The sequence below is a fragment of the Myxocyprinus asiaticus genome, chromosome 24 (assembly GCF_019703515.2).
Source record: "Myxocyprinus asiaticus isolate MX2 ecotype Aquarium Trade chromosome 24, UBuf_Myxa_2, whole genome shotgun sequence".
NCBI lineage: Eukaryota > Metazoa > Chordata > Actinopteri > Cypriniformes > Catostomidae > Myxocyprinus > Myxocyprinus asiaticus.
In genome coordinates, this window is record NC_059367.1 from 11692878 (window position 1) to 11709631 (window position 16754).

The window sequence follows — 16754 nt, forward strand, 5'->3', positions numbered from 1 at the left end:
GATGCAGCTTCTATTCCACCTTTTCAGTGTCAGTCTAGAGTTTTCCCTTGCAGAAACCCTTGCTGCTAGGCATCTTCCAGAGATATACTGTTCGGACCCTCTTACGGTAATATCAGACAGACTATTATGGAAGCTTCCTTCCGTAACTGGGCGTAAGGCTGTATTTTGCATGCTTTGGCATTTTAAACAAATAGTTATGCCATAAGATCCTGTGGATTTGATGACTTTATCTGCATGGTCAGCATACTCCTGTCCATCATTTTAGTTAGGTGTACATTCGATTTGCATCAATCGGTATGTATCATCTAGGGTCACTCACACACGACAAGCATTATAAGCTTTGAAAGACATACTGCTCGGGTAATGCAGCAACAAATTCATACCAATATACCAATAAAGTCTGAGGCTGTATCACATGATCGCACCTACTGTTCAAGTACGAGATATAAAATAGTAGAATATTCCCTCTGTGGCTTACACTTCTTAATTAGTGGTGTCCAATCATAATCCATTATGCTTGTCATCTACTTGGCCAGCTGAGAACATATGCTGTTCAGGTGCTGCAACTGCAGAGTCTTTAGGCCGAGCAACTAAACCTCTTATGACACTGCAAAGCAGTGCAAATGTGCTATCCAAAAAACAAAACAAAAAAAAACAAATCTTCACTTATTTACTTCTCCTGTATTTCAATAAGGATCACCTATTTCCTAACCCAACTAACACGGTTCTGCCCATGTCTCCGGACCTGAGACCCAGAACTCTGCCTCCTTCTGTATTCTGTATTCAGTTGATCATACAATTGCTCAGGTGGTTGCTGGAGTATGCTGTCAGCTGTGCCATGCTAGTCATCGCCTAAACTGGCTAGGGTGTGCTGTCAGCTTGTGCCATGCTAGTCATTGTCTAACTTGGCTCAGCCAAGGGAGAAAAAAAAAGAGAAAACACTGTAAGCAGCGCAAATGTGCTGTCTAGGTGCCGCAACTGTGTGCGATGGCTGAGCCGGACCGTCTGACTCGGCTACGCGATTCAGTTTGCCAGGCGCCTGCCCAGGTTCAGTGCCGTCCGCTTCACCTCGGTGAAGGGCGAGAACGCCACTACCTTGCATGCGGAGATAGCTACCCTTCTGCGCAAGGGCGCGATAGAGCCTGTCCCTCCAGCCGAGATGAAGAAAGGGTTCTACAGCCCTTACTTCATCGTACCGAAGAAAGGCGGTGGGTTGCGACCAATCCTGGACCTGCGAGTACTGAACCGGGCTTTGCACAGACTCCCGTCCAAGATGCAGACACAAAAACGCATTCTAACGAGCGTCCGGCATCAAGATTGGTTCACGGTGGTAGACCTGAAGGATGTGTACTTCCACGTCTTGGTCTTACCTCGACACAAACCCTTCCTGTGGTTTGCCTTCGAAGGCCAGGTGTACCAGTACGAGGTCCTCCCCATCGGTCTGTCCTTGTCCCCTCGCGTCTTCACGAAGGTCGCAGAGGCAGCCCTTGCCCCGCTAAGGGAAGTGGGCGTCCATATCCTCAACTATCTCGATGACTGGCTAATCCTAGCTCACTCTCGAGAGTTGCTGTGTGCACACAGAGACCTCGTGCTCCGGCATCTCAGCTGACTGGGGCTTTGGGTCAACTGGGAAAAGAGCAAGCTCTCCCTGGTTCAGAGCATCTCTTTTCTCGGCTTGGAGTTGGACTCAGTTTCGATGACAGCGCTCCTCACGAAGGAGCGCGCGCAGTCGATGCTGAACTGTCTGAAGGCGTTCAGACGGAGGACAGCGGTTCCACTGAAACCTTTTCAGAGGCTCCTGGGGTATATGGCAACCACTCGGGTTGATGCATATGAGACCGCTTCAGCACTGGCTTCAGACTCGAGTCCCGAGATGGGCATGGCACCGCGGGACACATCGCGTGGCCATCACGCTGATCTGTCACCGCCTCTTCAGTCCTTGGACCGACCTTGCATTTCTACGGGCAGGGGTTCCCCTAGAGCAGGTCTCCAGGCAAGTTGTGTTGTGGTTACAACAGACACCTCCAAGACGGGCTAGGGCGCTAGATGCAATGGCTACACAGCCGCCAGCTCCTAGACTGACCCGCGGCTGCGTTGGCACTGCGGAGGTTCCGGCCGCTGATCCAGAGCAAGCACGTGTTGGTCCGGACGGACAACACAGCGATGGTAGTGTACATGCCTATGCACAGGTAGACCTGTTTGCTTCCCTGGAATCCTCCCAATGTCCACTTCGGTACGCCCTGACCGAGGCATCCCTCAGTATAGATGCACTGGCACACAGCTGGCCCCCTGGACTACGCAAATATGCGTTTCCCCCAGTGAGCCTACTTGCACAGACCCTGTGCAAGGTCAGGGAGGACGAGGAGTAGGTCGACCTAGTAGCAACCTACTGGCCCACCCAGATGTGGTTCTCGGATCTCATGCTCCTCACAACAACCACATGACATACTTCCGACAAGACTCGGGAAGACCATGTGATGTATTCCACCCCCCGACACAGACACTTATGGCTCCCAGTCGGTTAACAATTCCACCCTTTTTGGGGAGAAAAAAGAGAGAAAGAGGCCTCGGCTGGGCTAGCCTGTCCCTATTGTTGGGCAGTCGACTTGTTCCTGTAGGACCGTTCGATGCTCATAAGAGCGTTAGGGGAGGTTACGTGATGGCCTGGTGCGCTGGCTACAAGGCACACAGCGGTCTGCCCATCACACACCGCCAGTTCACGTAACACAGTTCAGATAGTTGTGGTGTTTTGTATAGGGACCCCTAGTGTCACTACATCAACACAATGTCGAGTGAGTGACAGATAGGGAACATCATGGTTACTTTCGTAACCTCCGTTCCCTGATGGAAGTAACGAGACATTGTGTCCCTCTTGCCACTACGCTGAACTACCCGTTGAAATGGCCGGGACCTGGTCTCGGCTCTTCAGCACACAACCTGAATGGTTGCATACCAGCTCATTTTATACCCGTATGTCCGGGGGAGTGGCATGCAAATTCCACTCGCCAATTCTCATTGGCCTTTTTTCAAAAAAGCAGAGGTGTTTGGGACTCCCAACAGTGACCCCTAGTGTCACTACATCGACACAACGTCTCGTTCCCTCCATCGGGAACCATGACGTTTATAACATAATACACATTACTAGTTTGTAACCTAAAAAAATGTCCTCATAAACCACAAAAACCAACTCACACACACACACACCATTAAAGGCCTAAATGAAAGTTCACTTCACAGCCAAGACAACAGGGCCAGTGTGGTTCTGTGTATTAATACTACTAAAGTCCACTGGGTAATGCAGGAAGACATTAGCTGAGATTTTTAGGCCATGGCGCTCATTGTGTATATACTGTATATATATATATATATATATATATATATATATATATATATATATATATACACACTGGCAGCCAAAAGTTTGCAATAATGCAGAAATTTTGCACTTATGGAAAGAAATTGGTACTTTTATTCACCAAAGTGGCATTCAGCTGATCACAATTTATAGTCAGGACATTAATAATGTGAAAATGTACTATTACAATTTGAAAAAAAAAATCAGAACTTCTTAAACTACTTCAAAGTGTTCATCAAAAAATCCTCCACATGCAGCAATGACAGCTTTGCAGATCCTTGGCATTCTAGCTGTCCATTTGTTCAGATACTCAGGTGACATTTCACCCCACGCTTCCTGTAGCACTTGCCATAGATGTGGCTGTCTTGTCAGGCACTTCTCGTGCACCTTACCGTCTAGCTGATCCCACAAAAGCTCAATGGGGTTAAGATCCATAAAACTCTTTTCCAATTATCTGTTGTCCAATGTTTGTGTTTCTTTGCCCACTCTCACTTTTTTGCAATTCTTCCCATAAGGCCTACACCCCCGAGTCTTCTCTTTACTGTTGTACATGAAACTGTTGATGAGCGGGTAGAATTCAATGAAGCTGTCAGCTGAGGACATGTGAGGCATCTATTTCTCAAACTAGAGACTCTGATGTACTTATCCTCTTGTTTAGTTGTACATCTGGCCTTCCATATCTCTTTCTGTCCTTGTTAGAGCCAGTTGTCCTTTGTCTTTGAAGACTGTAGTGTACACCTTTGTATGAAATCTTCAGTTGTTTGGCAGTTTCAAGCACTGTATATTGTACTGCCTGGTACGGCAATAGCACCGCCCACAACCGCAAAGCACTGCAAAGGGTGGTGCGAACTGCCAGACACATCATCGGAGGTGAGCTTCCCTCCCTCCAGGAAATATATATAAGGCGGTGTGTGAAAAAAGCTCGGAGGATCATCAGAGACTCCAGCCACCGGAGCCATGGGCTGTTCTCACTGCTACCATCAGGTAGGCGGTATCGCAGAATCAGGACCCGCACCAACCGACTTCATGACAGCTTCTTCCCCCAAGCAATCAGACTTTTGAGCTCTTGATCTCCCACGATCAAAATTCATCAGCACTGCACTTTATTACCCTTACTCTTATATCTCACACTGGACTGTCATAAATTATATTATTATTATATTATATTCTCTCTTAACAACTGACTATCAACCGGCAGCCTGAATGTCAATACAGTACAATGCTGTACATTCTATATATACTATATATACTTTTTTATATATTTTTATTTTTTATTTTTATTGAATAATGTGTATCGATATAGTGCGTATTGTATACTGTACAGTGTATGTTATTATTTGTATATTGTCGAGTGTAATTATGTGTATATCAGATGTTTAAATTGTGCTGTGTTAATTTGATGTTATTGTAAGTTGGTATATGTCTCATCACTGTCACGACTGCTACGTTGATCGGAACTGCACCCAAGAATTTCACACACCATTGCACTTGTGGATATGGCTGTGTGACAATAAAGTGATTTGATTTGATTTTGATTTGATTTATAGCCTTCATTCCTCAAAACAATGATTGACTGACGAGTTTCTAGAGAAAGCTGTTTCTTTTTTTTTGCCATTTTTGTCCTAATATTGACCTTAAGACATGCCAGTCTATTGCTTACTATGGCAACTCAAAAACAAGCACAAAGAAAATGTTAAGATTCATTTAACGAACCAAATAGCTTTCAACTGTGTTTGATATAATGGCAAATGATTTATGTACCAAATTAGCAATTTAGCATTATTACTCAAGGATAAAGTGTTGGAGTGATGGCTGCTGGAAATGGGGCCTGTCTAGATTTGATCAAAGATTACTTTTTCAAATAGTGATGGTGCTGTTTTTTTACATCAGTAATGTCCTGACTATACTTTGTGATCAGTTGAATGCCACTTTGGTGAATAAAAGTACCAATTTCTTTCCATAAGAGCAAAATCTGTACATTATTCCAAACTTTTGACCGCCAGTGTGTGTGTGTGTGTGTGTGTGTGTGTGTGTGTGTGTATATATATATATATATATATACAGTTACTGTTAATAAGTAGTGAAAGACAGGATGTGTAAACCTTTGTGTCAGATGGAGACAAGCAGTGGCTGCACCAACCAGACTTTGCCTCCCTGTGTGTGCATGTGTAAGAGAATAGAAGTAAGTTGGAGAGGACTCCAACAAAAACCTAATTCTTCATGTCAGATCAGCAAAAGGAAGTCCTTTAGACCACCACCAGTCTGGATGAACTGTTTGGGTTCCGTCGAGCTTAGCAACCCCTAACAAGGTTACATAACACTATTACAAGATCAGCTAGCACATGCAAGGCATTAATATCATTGCTATTATACATTTTATGTCACCAGGTGGGTGACATAATCAATTTAGAAAAGTTAGAGATGCCCAATAAGGGAATATTTTTAGAGCTGTTGGAGGTGAGGGGAAAAAAACACTATTTCAAAATATTGCTATATTTTACCTCAATACTTCAATACTGTATCAATATTCTAACACCAATATTCCATATTTTTTGTTACATTATTCATATAAATGTTTGGAGGGGAAAAGGAGATTAAACACCATTAAAAGCAAGTACTGTATGTGAGAAGATGATGCATACTGCAGCATCTGTTCAACAAACATTAAATTTTTATTTGACCTAAATGCAAACCCAGTATGAGCCAGGAATAAGAGTCTATAACTTCTATTCTTTATCAAAGGTATGCTATTCCCTCACATTTTTTTATGATCGACACGTATCTATGTTAATTCTATGACTCTACGATCAAGTAAAGCAGTAAGTTCAGCACTTGTTGCACCAAGCACTTAAATCCAATGAAGATGAAAGTGAAACAAGTGAGTAAAAGATTGCATTATGTCACAATTTTGAATCTAAACATATAGAATTGCAATATTATTGTATTGCAACTCAGATATTGATATAAGAATGTCCCTGCTGATTCCCACCCCATGTGCTGTGACTGGTCATCAAATGTTTTTTTTTCACCATTGTTTTTCACCTTTTTTATGGTTCATTTGAATAGTACTGCATAGTGACAAATGGATTTTTAAAAGTACAAATATTACACATTTGTCTTTGTCACAAAAACTCTATATATGATGACTTTGGTGATTACTATAAGTAGAATGGTGTTCAAAATAGTTATAGATGAAGTACACTGATGAGCAAAAACATTTTGACCACCTGCCTAATATGTTGGTCCTCCGCGTGCCTCCAAAACAGCACCAACCAGCCGAGGCATGGACTCTACAAGAACCCTGAAAGTGTCCTGTGGTATCTGGCACCAAGACATTAGCAGTAGATCCTTCAAGTCTTGTAAGTTGCGAGGTGGAGCCACCGTGGATCAGACTTGTTGGTCCAGCACATCCCACAGATAATCAATCGGATTGAGATCTGCAGAATTTGGAGGCCAGGGCAACACCTTGAACTCTTCATCATGTTCCTTAAACCATTCCCGAACAATGTGTGTAGTGTGGCAGGGCGCATTATCCTGCTGAAAGAGGCTACTGCCATCAGGGAATACCATTGCCATGAAGTGGTGTACCTGGTCTGCAACGATGTTTAGGTAGGTGGCACGTGTCAAATTGACATCCACATGAATGGCCTGACCCAGGGTTTCCCAGCAGAACATTGCCCAGAGCATCACACTCCCTCCACCAGCTTGTTGTCTTCCAACAGTGCATTCTGGTGCCATCATTTCCCCAGGTCATTCACGGCCATCCATGTGATGTAGAATAAAATGGGACTCATCGGACCAGACGACATTCTTCCACTGCTCCAAGGTCCAGTTCAGACACTCGCGTGCCCATTGTAGGTGCTTTCGATGGTGGACAGGGGTCATCATGGGCACTCACTCACAGGTGTACAGTTTGTTTAGTTTTGTCCTTCGAGTGTGCCTAATGTTTAATGTGTCATCTCTCTCATGTGGCAGACTGAACAAAGACTGGAACAAAGATAACAGTGATACATCCAGAGACTGTGTAGTTATGAGGTTGCTAGGTGTGTTATTTCAACAGCTAGAAGCACTTTAATCAGCTTTAACAAGTAAATCAAATGGCACTGTCTTCCATCCATTTCATTTTTTTTCCTCTCTTTGTGTGTCTCTCCCAATCTCTGTTCCGATCTCTCTCTCTCTCCTAAAATTCTTTCATCTCTTTGTCAAGCTATAAATCCACAATCCTCACTTTAACCTGTGAAGGCCCAGTGCATGTGTGTGTCTGTGTTAGAACAGCTGCCTTGCACATGCAGGTCAATAACACTTAACACTTGCAGCAAAATCTTTTATACACGTTTGTTGTGGAGTTTTCACTCATAGCAAAACAAAAATCAAATATTAACAAACCAGGCATGATACAAGTTTCCAGCAAAAAGTAATTTATCTGTCCACACTCAAACACACATGTTTGATGTGTAACATACAGTTATGAGGAGCGGAATAAGATTTGGGCCATAAAATTGCACTGTGGGCAGGGTTACCTAGCATGCCTTCACAGAAATAGAAACCAAGATCGTCTCTTAATGTCAAAAAAAATTTTGCTCGTCACTTGTTATGGTCAAAGCAGTTTTCAAAAACACATATTCACATTAAAGAGACATATTTTGATCACTTGATGCTTTGTGTCATGCCTAGTAAGGACTTCATGTCAGTTTTAAGCAAGGAGCAACATAATGTGCACAGACAAAGTTCAGCAAAGTCCTGCTGGGTAGATCTTCTTCAAAGGACCATAAAAATTCCCCAGGCATCATATCTCAGGTTCCGTTCACAGTATCTACTCACCTGCAGACAGACACATTTTAAACGATGCAGTGTTCTGCAGCCAAATGTTCAGCAGTCTTACATTTAATCACAATGCGATCCGAGTCTTAGACCCTGATAAATCTAATACTTAAAAATTCCAAGGCCTCTTAGTTATTGCTTCTGGGTTATTTTAATGTAGATGTCACCATTGAGAATTACTTGGGACAGAATGAGAAGTGTTTATCCTTTTCTGTGCTGTAGTTTTCTTCTCTCTTTCCCTCTCTTACACACACAAACAGAGTTTATGCTCTACCTACAGTATTTCTTTTACCACATATCACATATTGTCGCAATAAGGTGTTGTTACGGTGACTGGGGCTCTGGTTATCGTTACTAAGTCTGCTGCCAGTCCAGAGAAGCTTCTTTTGTATGCTGAGGTCATTTTTCCCCTGCTTTCTGTCTGCCGGCTTTGTGGCAATGAAATAGTAGTCCAATATTAGGTAACCTTCAAATGTCAAGGGACAGATGCAGTCTTATACGGAAACACAAACACAAACCTATGCATTTACAGACACACATAATCACACTCTTTTGTTTATATAAATGAACCCTCTTTAGTCTATCTTCTGCTCTTTCTGCTGTGCTTCTAGTAAAAGTTGTACCTACAGATGAAGATAACAGCATCTTAATTTATCAATGTTGTGTCTTATGGTCAATAGGGCTGGGCGACATGACGATATATATCATGGCTATGATATAAAGTGTCAACCGATAAAGATGTTGCTATATTGTGTATATCGCAATATGTAAATATCCATGTGCGCAGCGTGAGCGTATCTATCAGTGGGCAGGTCTTCACATGAGACTGAAGATGTGTCCGAAATCGCTCACTTGTTCACTCATTCACTATTTCCCATATAGTGGATGTCTGTCAGTGTACTATATCAGGCAAGGGGTGAACGAAATGATGAGTGAATTCGAATGCTGACGTTTACACGGAGCATCGGAGAGAGGGCTGGAGATGACGTAGTTCAACCAAATGTACTTTTACCTTACATGTAGGACAATAATAATACTTGGTATATATACAATAAATCTTCATACTGTTTGTCATGTTTAATATACAATATATTTTCATAATTATTAAAATAATACTGCAAAAAACTGCCAACAAGAATAAAAACATTTGAACAAGTGTACATTATTGTATTTATTTATTTTAGCATCTTGACACTCTCCCATCCAAACTGGCAGCATTCCTGAGCACGGAGAAGAGATAACATCTGTGCATAGCACCATCACGCGACTGTAATACAGCACCAAAGTTATTAATAACAACATCCACTGATTATTAGACGAATAAGTACATGTGATATAACCGAATATTTGAATTATTTTCACTGTGCGCAGACACCTCAGTGAGTTAGTGAAGAAAGAAATCACTTAGCATTAATGGCAAAATGTAAAAAAATAATAGCTAATATCAAATATATTTTAATCTGTATTTTAATCAAACTGTTCAATTTATCTGTATGGTTTTGGATCGCTATGTTTTATTATGTTATTTTTAATCAAGTATTGATATGTCAAAAAGTAAAACAATACAACCAGCATGAAATAAAACATTGCAGGAATTAAGGAAGCTGTAAACTGGCGTCTGTCGCGCTCCGTCTCTCACCCACTCGCGCTCTTTCTCCCTGCGCATCAGTCCTCCCCGTGTTGGATTATGGGCAAGATAGCATCGGCGAGTGTACATCGGCTGTACATTCGAAATCAGAGTGCATTGTGGGTAAGAATGAGTGAACAAATGTTGTGAACGAGATGTAGGAAATGAATTCGGACACCACTACAAAATGGTCGACACCCAAAATAGTGCACTAAAGTGTTTAGAGGCGATTTCGGACAGAATTGAAGAAACATGGACAGGGTTTTTCTGGCATTGAACATTTTTCTGTGGCCGCACAAGCAAATTGAATTACCTTCATCGTGCATTTGTTGCTTTAAAAGTGTGAAATATTCTTCTCATCTGACACGCAAATGTTTCACTTGACTGTGGCGTGCACTGGCTTTGGAGCTCCAAAGTGCGCACTAGTCCAACAGGCTTTCCAATATTTGTGCTCATGCTACTCAATCATTTTTGACCCAGGAAAACCCCAAATGGAGAAAGAAATCTCCACAAAAAGGGACGACTCTGAAACAGGTCAAGAAAATGAAGAGGAGATTGTTATTAAAACAGGTGTGACAGTGTACAGAGCAGAATTTTTTTTCTTCAAACTGTTTCGCACTACGATAATCACTCACAATACAAACAATCTGTTTTACCACCTCAAAATGAAGCACACAAAAGAATATTATGAAAGCCAAAAGATGAACTCTTTTATTAATTTATAAGTGATATTTATTTCGTATTTATTTTCTTCAAGAAGTGTTTATTTTCTTTGTTGGATTGCTTTGAGAAGATCTTAAGTTTCCTGAGCAAAGTTTATAATAGGCCTATTAAAAATAATATTGGTAAATAACATTTTTAACTGAAATGTGGCATACTGTTATATTTAGCATTTTGGTGAGGTTGATTTTTGAAAACATACTTATTTACTTAGACTTTGTTTGTCTTATTTCAAATAAAGAGGAAGTAGTTTTAAAAGAGTTCCAAAAATAGGCATTACAATATGGTTATTTAATATATAAACCAATTTTTATTGATTTTCCAGAAAACTTTTACTTTATCGTGATATATATCATTATCGTGATATATACACTATATTGCCAAAAATATTCGCTCATCTGCCTTTAGACGCATATGAATTTAAGTGACATCCCATTCTTAATCCATAGGGTTTAATATGACGTCGGCCCACCCTTTGCAGCTATAACAGCTTCAACTCTTCTGGGAAGGCTTTCCACAACGTTTAGGAGTGTGTTTATGGGAATTTTTGACCATTCTTCCAGAAGCGCATTTGTGAGGTCAGACACTGATGTTGGACGAGAAGGCCTGGCTCGCAGTCTTCGCTCTAATTCATCCCAAAGGTGCTCTATCAGGTTGAGGTCAGGACTCTGTGCAGGCCAGTCAAGTTCTTCCACACCAAACTCGCTCATCCATGTCTTTATGGACCTTGCTTTGTGCACTGGTGCGCAGTCATGCTGGAACAGGAAGGGGCCATCCCCAAACCGTTCTCACAAAGTTGGGAGCATGGAATTGTCCAAAATCTCTTGGTATGCTGAAGCATTCACAGTTCCTTTCACTGGAACTAAGGGGCCAAGCCCAGCTCCTGAAAAACAACCCCACACAATAATCCCCCCTCCACCAAACTTCACAGTTGGCACAATGCAGTCAGACAAGTACCGTTCTCCTGGCAACCGCCAAACCCAGACTCGTCCATCAGATTGCCAGATGGAGAAGCGTGATTTGTCACTCCAGAGAACATGTCTCCACTGCTCTAGAGTCCAGTGGCGGCGTGCTTTACACCACTGCATCCGACACTTTGCATTGCACTTGGTGATGTATGGCTTGGATGCAGCTGCTCGGCCATGGAAACCCATTCCATGAAGCTCTCTACGCACTGTTCTTGAGCTAATCTGAAGGCCACATGAACTTTGGAGGTCTGTAGCAATAGACTCTGCAGAAAGTTGGCGACCTCTGCGCACTATGTGCCTCAGCATCCGCTGACCCCGCTCTGTCATTTTACGAGTTGCTGTCATTCCCAATCGCTTCCACTTTGTTATAATACCACTGACAGTTGACTGTGGAATATTTAGTAGTGAGGAAATTTCACAACTGGACTTGTTGCACAGGTGGCATCCTATCACAGTACCACGCTGGAATTCACTGAGCTCCTGAGAGCGGCCCATTCTTTCACAAATGTTTGTAGAAGCAGTCTGCATGCCTAGGTGCTTCATTTTATACACCTGTGGCCATGGAAGTGATTGGAACACCTGAATTCAATTATTTGGATGGGTGAGCGAATACTTTTGGCAATATAGTGTATATCGTTATCGTGATATAAAATTACTCATATTGTGATATAAGATTTTGGTCATATCGCCCACACCTAATGGTCAGTATTATGTCTAATCCTGGGAAAGTTACTGTGAAATACTTAAAAATTACATACAAATAGATGTTTAGAATCTATAACACTGCTGTCCACAGAGCTACAATATTTAAATACTCATTCTGTATGTGTTGACTGCTGTGTACCAAGGTTTGGCTAGTTGGCATTGGCAGTTAGACCCTACTGGTAGATTCCATAACTACACCATTATGTGGACAAAAAGCATCTTTTTCCAATGGCATTTCATAATTAGCCATGTTTTCTAATAAAATTGTGTTGCCAATACGATAGCGCCTTGGCAATTTCCCAACCTCCGCTCCTGTACTGTTGCACTACATATTATTTTATTATAGGCCTATCTGCCAGGTATTTTATTGAGGGTGAGATGTTTTATATGATATGACAGTCTACATAAACAAGGGGCAAACACAAACTACTTTGTTGCTGACTGTGATAAGATCAGTCTGTCAGTGAGGACAATCCAGTCAAACAGGCCTAGAGCTACAGCACAGAGACAGGTAGACAGTAAGAGAGACAGAGACGAGTCACAAGAGGAACGAGACAGATGAGAAGATGGAGATGGTCCTGGGCAAGAGACTTAGACAGTAGCAGCTTGTATTGTGTGATTATTATCTGAGTTGTCCTATTTTCTGGCGTCAGACATTAAAGTTATCTAGATAGGGCAGTACAATGCTAGAGATTGGTTCTGTGTCACCTACTCCGATGGACAACAATTTCATTTATGTTATGTATGTATGAGTGTTGTAATACTATTAAAATAGAGGATGGTGCTACTGACTCAGGCATAAAAGTTGTGTTGTAACATGTTGTTGATATTCAACTATTACTTTATTGGCAAAAGGCTTTTAATTATTTAAAATGCAGCTGATTCTCAGATGATACATCACTGATGATGAATTTTAGTAAAGTATAGCAATATTTTCTAAGTACTAAATTATTTGTTAGCGTAATCTGAAGTAAAGAAGCACAATTTATGATACCAGTGTTGTCAGATTTTACAGTAACTATAGAAATGTCGATCTTTCCCCAATCAAGTAGATAGCAGCTGCACTTGTGTCCTGCTTGTTTACAAAAAAATAGCTCCTCGGGAGCACTCCACAGATGGCCACCAGTGGACTGACTTGCTAGAAAGACTTTGTCAGTACTCACTAAGCAGTCCTGTTCTGTAATCTGACATTTTAAACATTATATCATTATTTATGTTTAAGTAGTTACAGGTGTGTTGTAGTGTGTTGTATAATGATATTCGGCAGATATTGATTATTCCTTTTTTACATTCATGTTGATGAGTGTTCTCACAGTATGCCATTGGGGTGAGAATAACTTGTAATAACAGTGAAGTGACTAAAATGGCTTGCTCGTTTGCACACTGTCATTTGTCATTCTTTCAGTTTTAGATATTTTTAGCTATGAAGAGCATGCAGGTCCAGTTGCTGTTGTTGATTAACCTTTACCTTTATTTAGACCTCAACATTGGCCTTGTCCTTCGAAGTCTGTTTTAGTTCTGACTGTAGCCTTTTACTTCTTTATTTTATACCAGTACTCTTACTATAAGAAGAGGGGAAGAGCAGTATATGATTTTTATGAAATTTATATGAACTTTATCTGAATGCTAAGTCAATGAGGTGGCTGTCAGTTTACAGTTTACTTCAATTTCTTCGCCAAATTAAATCATTATCTAAACATGTAATAACAGTGCATGCTAGTGGGCAGAAAGTGATGTTGAGCTTCATGTAAATATTTCCTTCATCAAATATCTGACTGAGAACGCTGTTGGGTCTATAGAACAGAAACAACTGGGTAACTTTTGTTTTTTGCAACTATTTCTTGACCTCTAGACTTTTCTAGACTATGAGGTGAAATATGGAAGAGTTGACCTGTTTTTTTACCGGCTTGGCCCAGTCAAAGGCACTAGAATTTACAGTGTGGAATGAGTGTTTTCCAGTGGTTAAGGGTTGCTGGTTAGTTTTGGCAGTTGCCCCTGCTGGTAGATAACATAACTGCACCATTATGCTGACAAAAAAGTCTCTTTCCCCATTGACGACTATTAAAAAAGTAGCCGTGCATTCTGACAAAACACAATTTTTGCAAGCAAATACTTCATTATATTATAGTAGATGTTTTGCCAGTACTAGTACTTTCATTGAATGGAAAAAAAGATGCAATGAAAGTGAATGCTGAATGAGACTAACATGCATATGGGTTTGAAAAAAACATGAGGGTGAGTGAATGATGTCAGATTTTTCATATTTGGGTGAACTATCCCTATAAGACTGACTTTTTCTAGTTTTAACAGTTGTTAAATAACAAACAGCTAGCCAGTGTGTTGTCCTTTTTTGGACACTGTAGCGTTGTGTTTTGTAGGTTGTGTATTGTTTACCTGGATGCCATGCTGCCATTCCTGTCTAAGCAGAAAGCCTGGTGCTCTTCAATAATGTTGTGTATTAGCGGTGAAGGAGGCAGTCGATATCGGCCCGGGTATGCTGCTGTTGATGGCACATTTCCATTCATCTCCCATTGCCTCATGTGGGCACCAGAGCCACTCTTCTTCTTGCGAGGCAGTGTGCCATGGATGGAGATGCCCTGGTAGCTACTGGCCGTCATCTCGACTACAGAGGGCCGTGAGCTCAGCAGATCCATAGAGGAGGCCAGTGGGCACTGCCGCCCAATGTGCATGTTCCTGGGCAGACTGGAAAATCTCCCTTCTGCCATCATCCTCAGCTCTGTATAACAGTAATAAAAGACAACACTGAATAAATGGCAAAAACACACTCTACATGATATGGGTGCTCTATCAAACTATCATACAGTATCAATAGCTGTTATTAAAGAGATACTGTAGTTCAACCAAAAATGAAAATTCTGTCATCATTTACTTACACGTATGATGGTCTTTCTTCTATTGAACACAAAAGAGAGATGTTAGGCCATACAACATATCCTCCATAGAAGAAAGAAAGTTACACGGATTTGGATCTACATGAGGGTGAGTAAACGATGGCAGAATTTTCATTTTTGAGTGAACTATGCCATCAAGCACAGAAGAAATTATTATAGAATAATAATTTTAGGCCTATTTGCCACTCTTTATTCATTGGTACCGAGGAGACAGGAAGAAATAATGGGGAGACTAGGAATAAACAGGATCAGGAAATGTTGCCAGCCAGATTCAAACTCAAATTGCCCAAAATAGCACTAATTACATGTGTTACTAAGTGCATAACTGCTATGCCTCAGCACAGACTACACAACTTTATTCCACTCTAAGAATCTATTCCCATAAAATGAAGTTATATAACTCTGGAAAGTTATTTGTGTAGGGTTGTATGTGTTTAAACCTATTTTTGACAACACAGACAAGGTGAAATTTAACTGTATGTTATTTCTTCTGACATTGTTTCACGGGGGCATCAGCAGGTAGGGTTTTTATATAATTCTGAACCCTGTGGCACAGGTAACTTTGAACACATCACTGTTTGACAGACGCGTCTCTTAGTAGCCAAAGAAAGAAACAAAAAACATTGTCATTTCTCAAAAAAGAGAAATTGAGAGGGAACTCCGTTCAGTCTGACCACAACAGGAACAGATAAGGATCTTCCCTTGTTGTCTTCAAAGCATGTTTACTTCAGCATTCCACAGCTGCATGGAGACCACTAATTGGTGCAGTGAAAGTGGAGACAGATTTTATGGAATTATGGATTAGCTAGATTAGTTTGAAGGCATTACTCTTTTTGTTGTGTTAGAGCTACAGTATTAAAGGGATAGTTTGCCCAAAATAAAAATTCTGACATTATCTATTCCTTTTTCCCCATGAAATGCAAAAGAAGTTGTTTAGCTGAAAGTCCAATCACGATCAGTTAGAAAACATAAGAATCAATAGAGTTTGGTGTCATTTAGGTTAAACCACGCACAACATATCTTAACGTTTGAATATGCGCATATGCAAATAATACTTGAGAGCTATATTATAAGTGGAAAAACAACTTAAAAAGCTGTATGTAAATGTTTTATGCTACTTTTATGCTACTTTTGTTCTTTTTGGAGTTTGACAGTCCTTGCTGTATGCTTTCGTATAGGAGGGAGCAGTTTTAACATTGTTCAAAATGTTGTGTTCCATAGATTAAATAAAGTCATATGGGTTTGGAATGACATGGGGGTGAGTAAATTAATTTTAAGTTTAGGATTTTTTGGATGAACTATTTGTTTAATTCTGCATACACTCCTGCACTGCAATTTATGGTAAAACAAAAACAACATGGTGCTGCTAAACCAAACTGAGTTTCTACACAGCTATACAGAAGAGAGGAACAACATTTGGGGTGATAAGTGGTAGTGTTCAATGGAATGGGTTCACAGTTTTACAGTAGTCTGTGTGTGAGTATGAAACCAGCCCTCTCTCCTCTGCAAAGGGAATTAGATCATGGTTTAATGCCAGATCTTGAACAGAGATGCTGTCAGGGTCCAAGATTGAGTTTCACTCACCACAAAAGGCACAAAAGAGAGTGATGGCAACACCAGCTCTGCTGTGTGTATGTGTACTCCGA

The 16754-nt window shown here is 41.0% G+C and overlaps 1 protein-coding gene across 2 annotated transcripts in view; it reads right to left on the reverse strand.

Annotated features, from left to right (window-relative positions):
- Nucleotides 1-16754, reverse strand: part of bcar3 (BCAR3 adaptor protein, NSP family member) — a 130407-nt gene that overhangs the window by 49577 nt on the left and 64076 nt on the right. For both annotated transcript variants that reach the window (XM_051652771.1, XM_051652772.1), the window contains one exon: nucleotides 14591-14933. In XM_051652771.1, the coding sequence (XP_051508731.1) occupies nucleotides 14591-14933 (343 nt within the window). The remainder of the gene's footprint in view (nucleotides 1-14590; nucleotides 14934-16754) is intronic.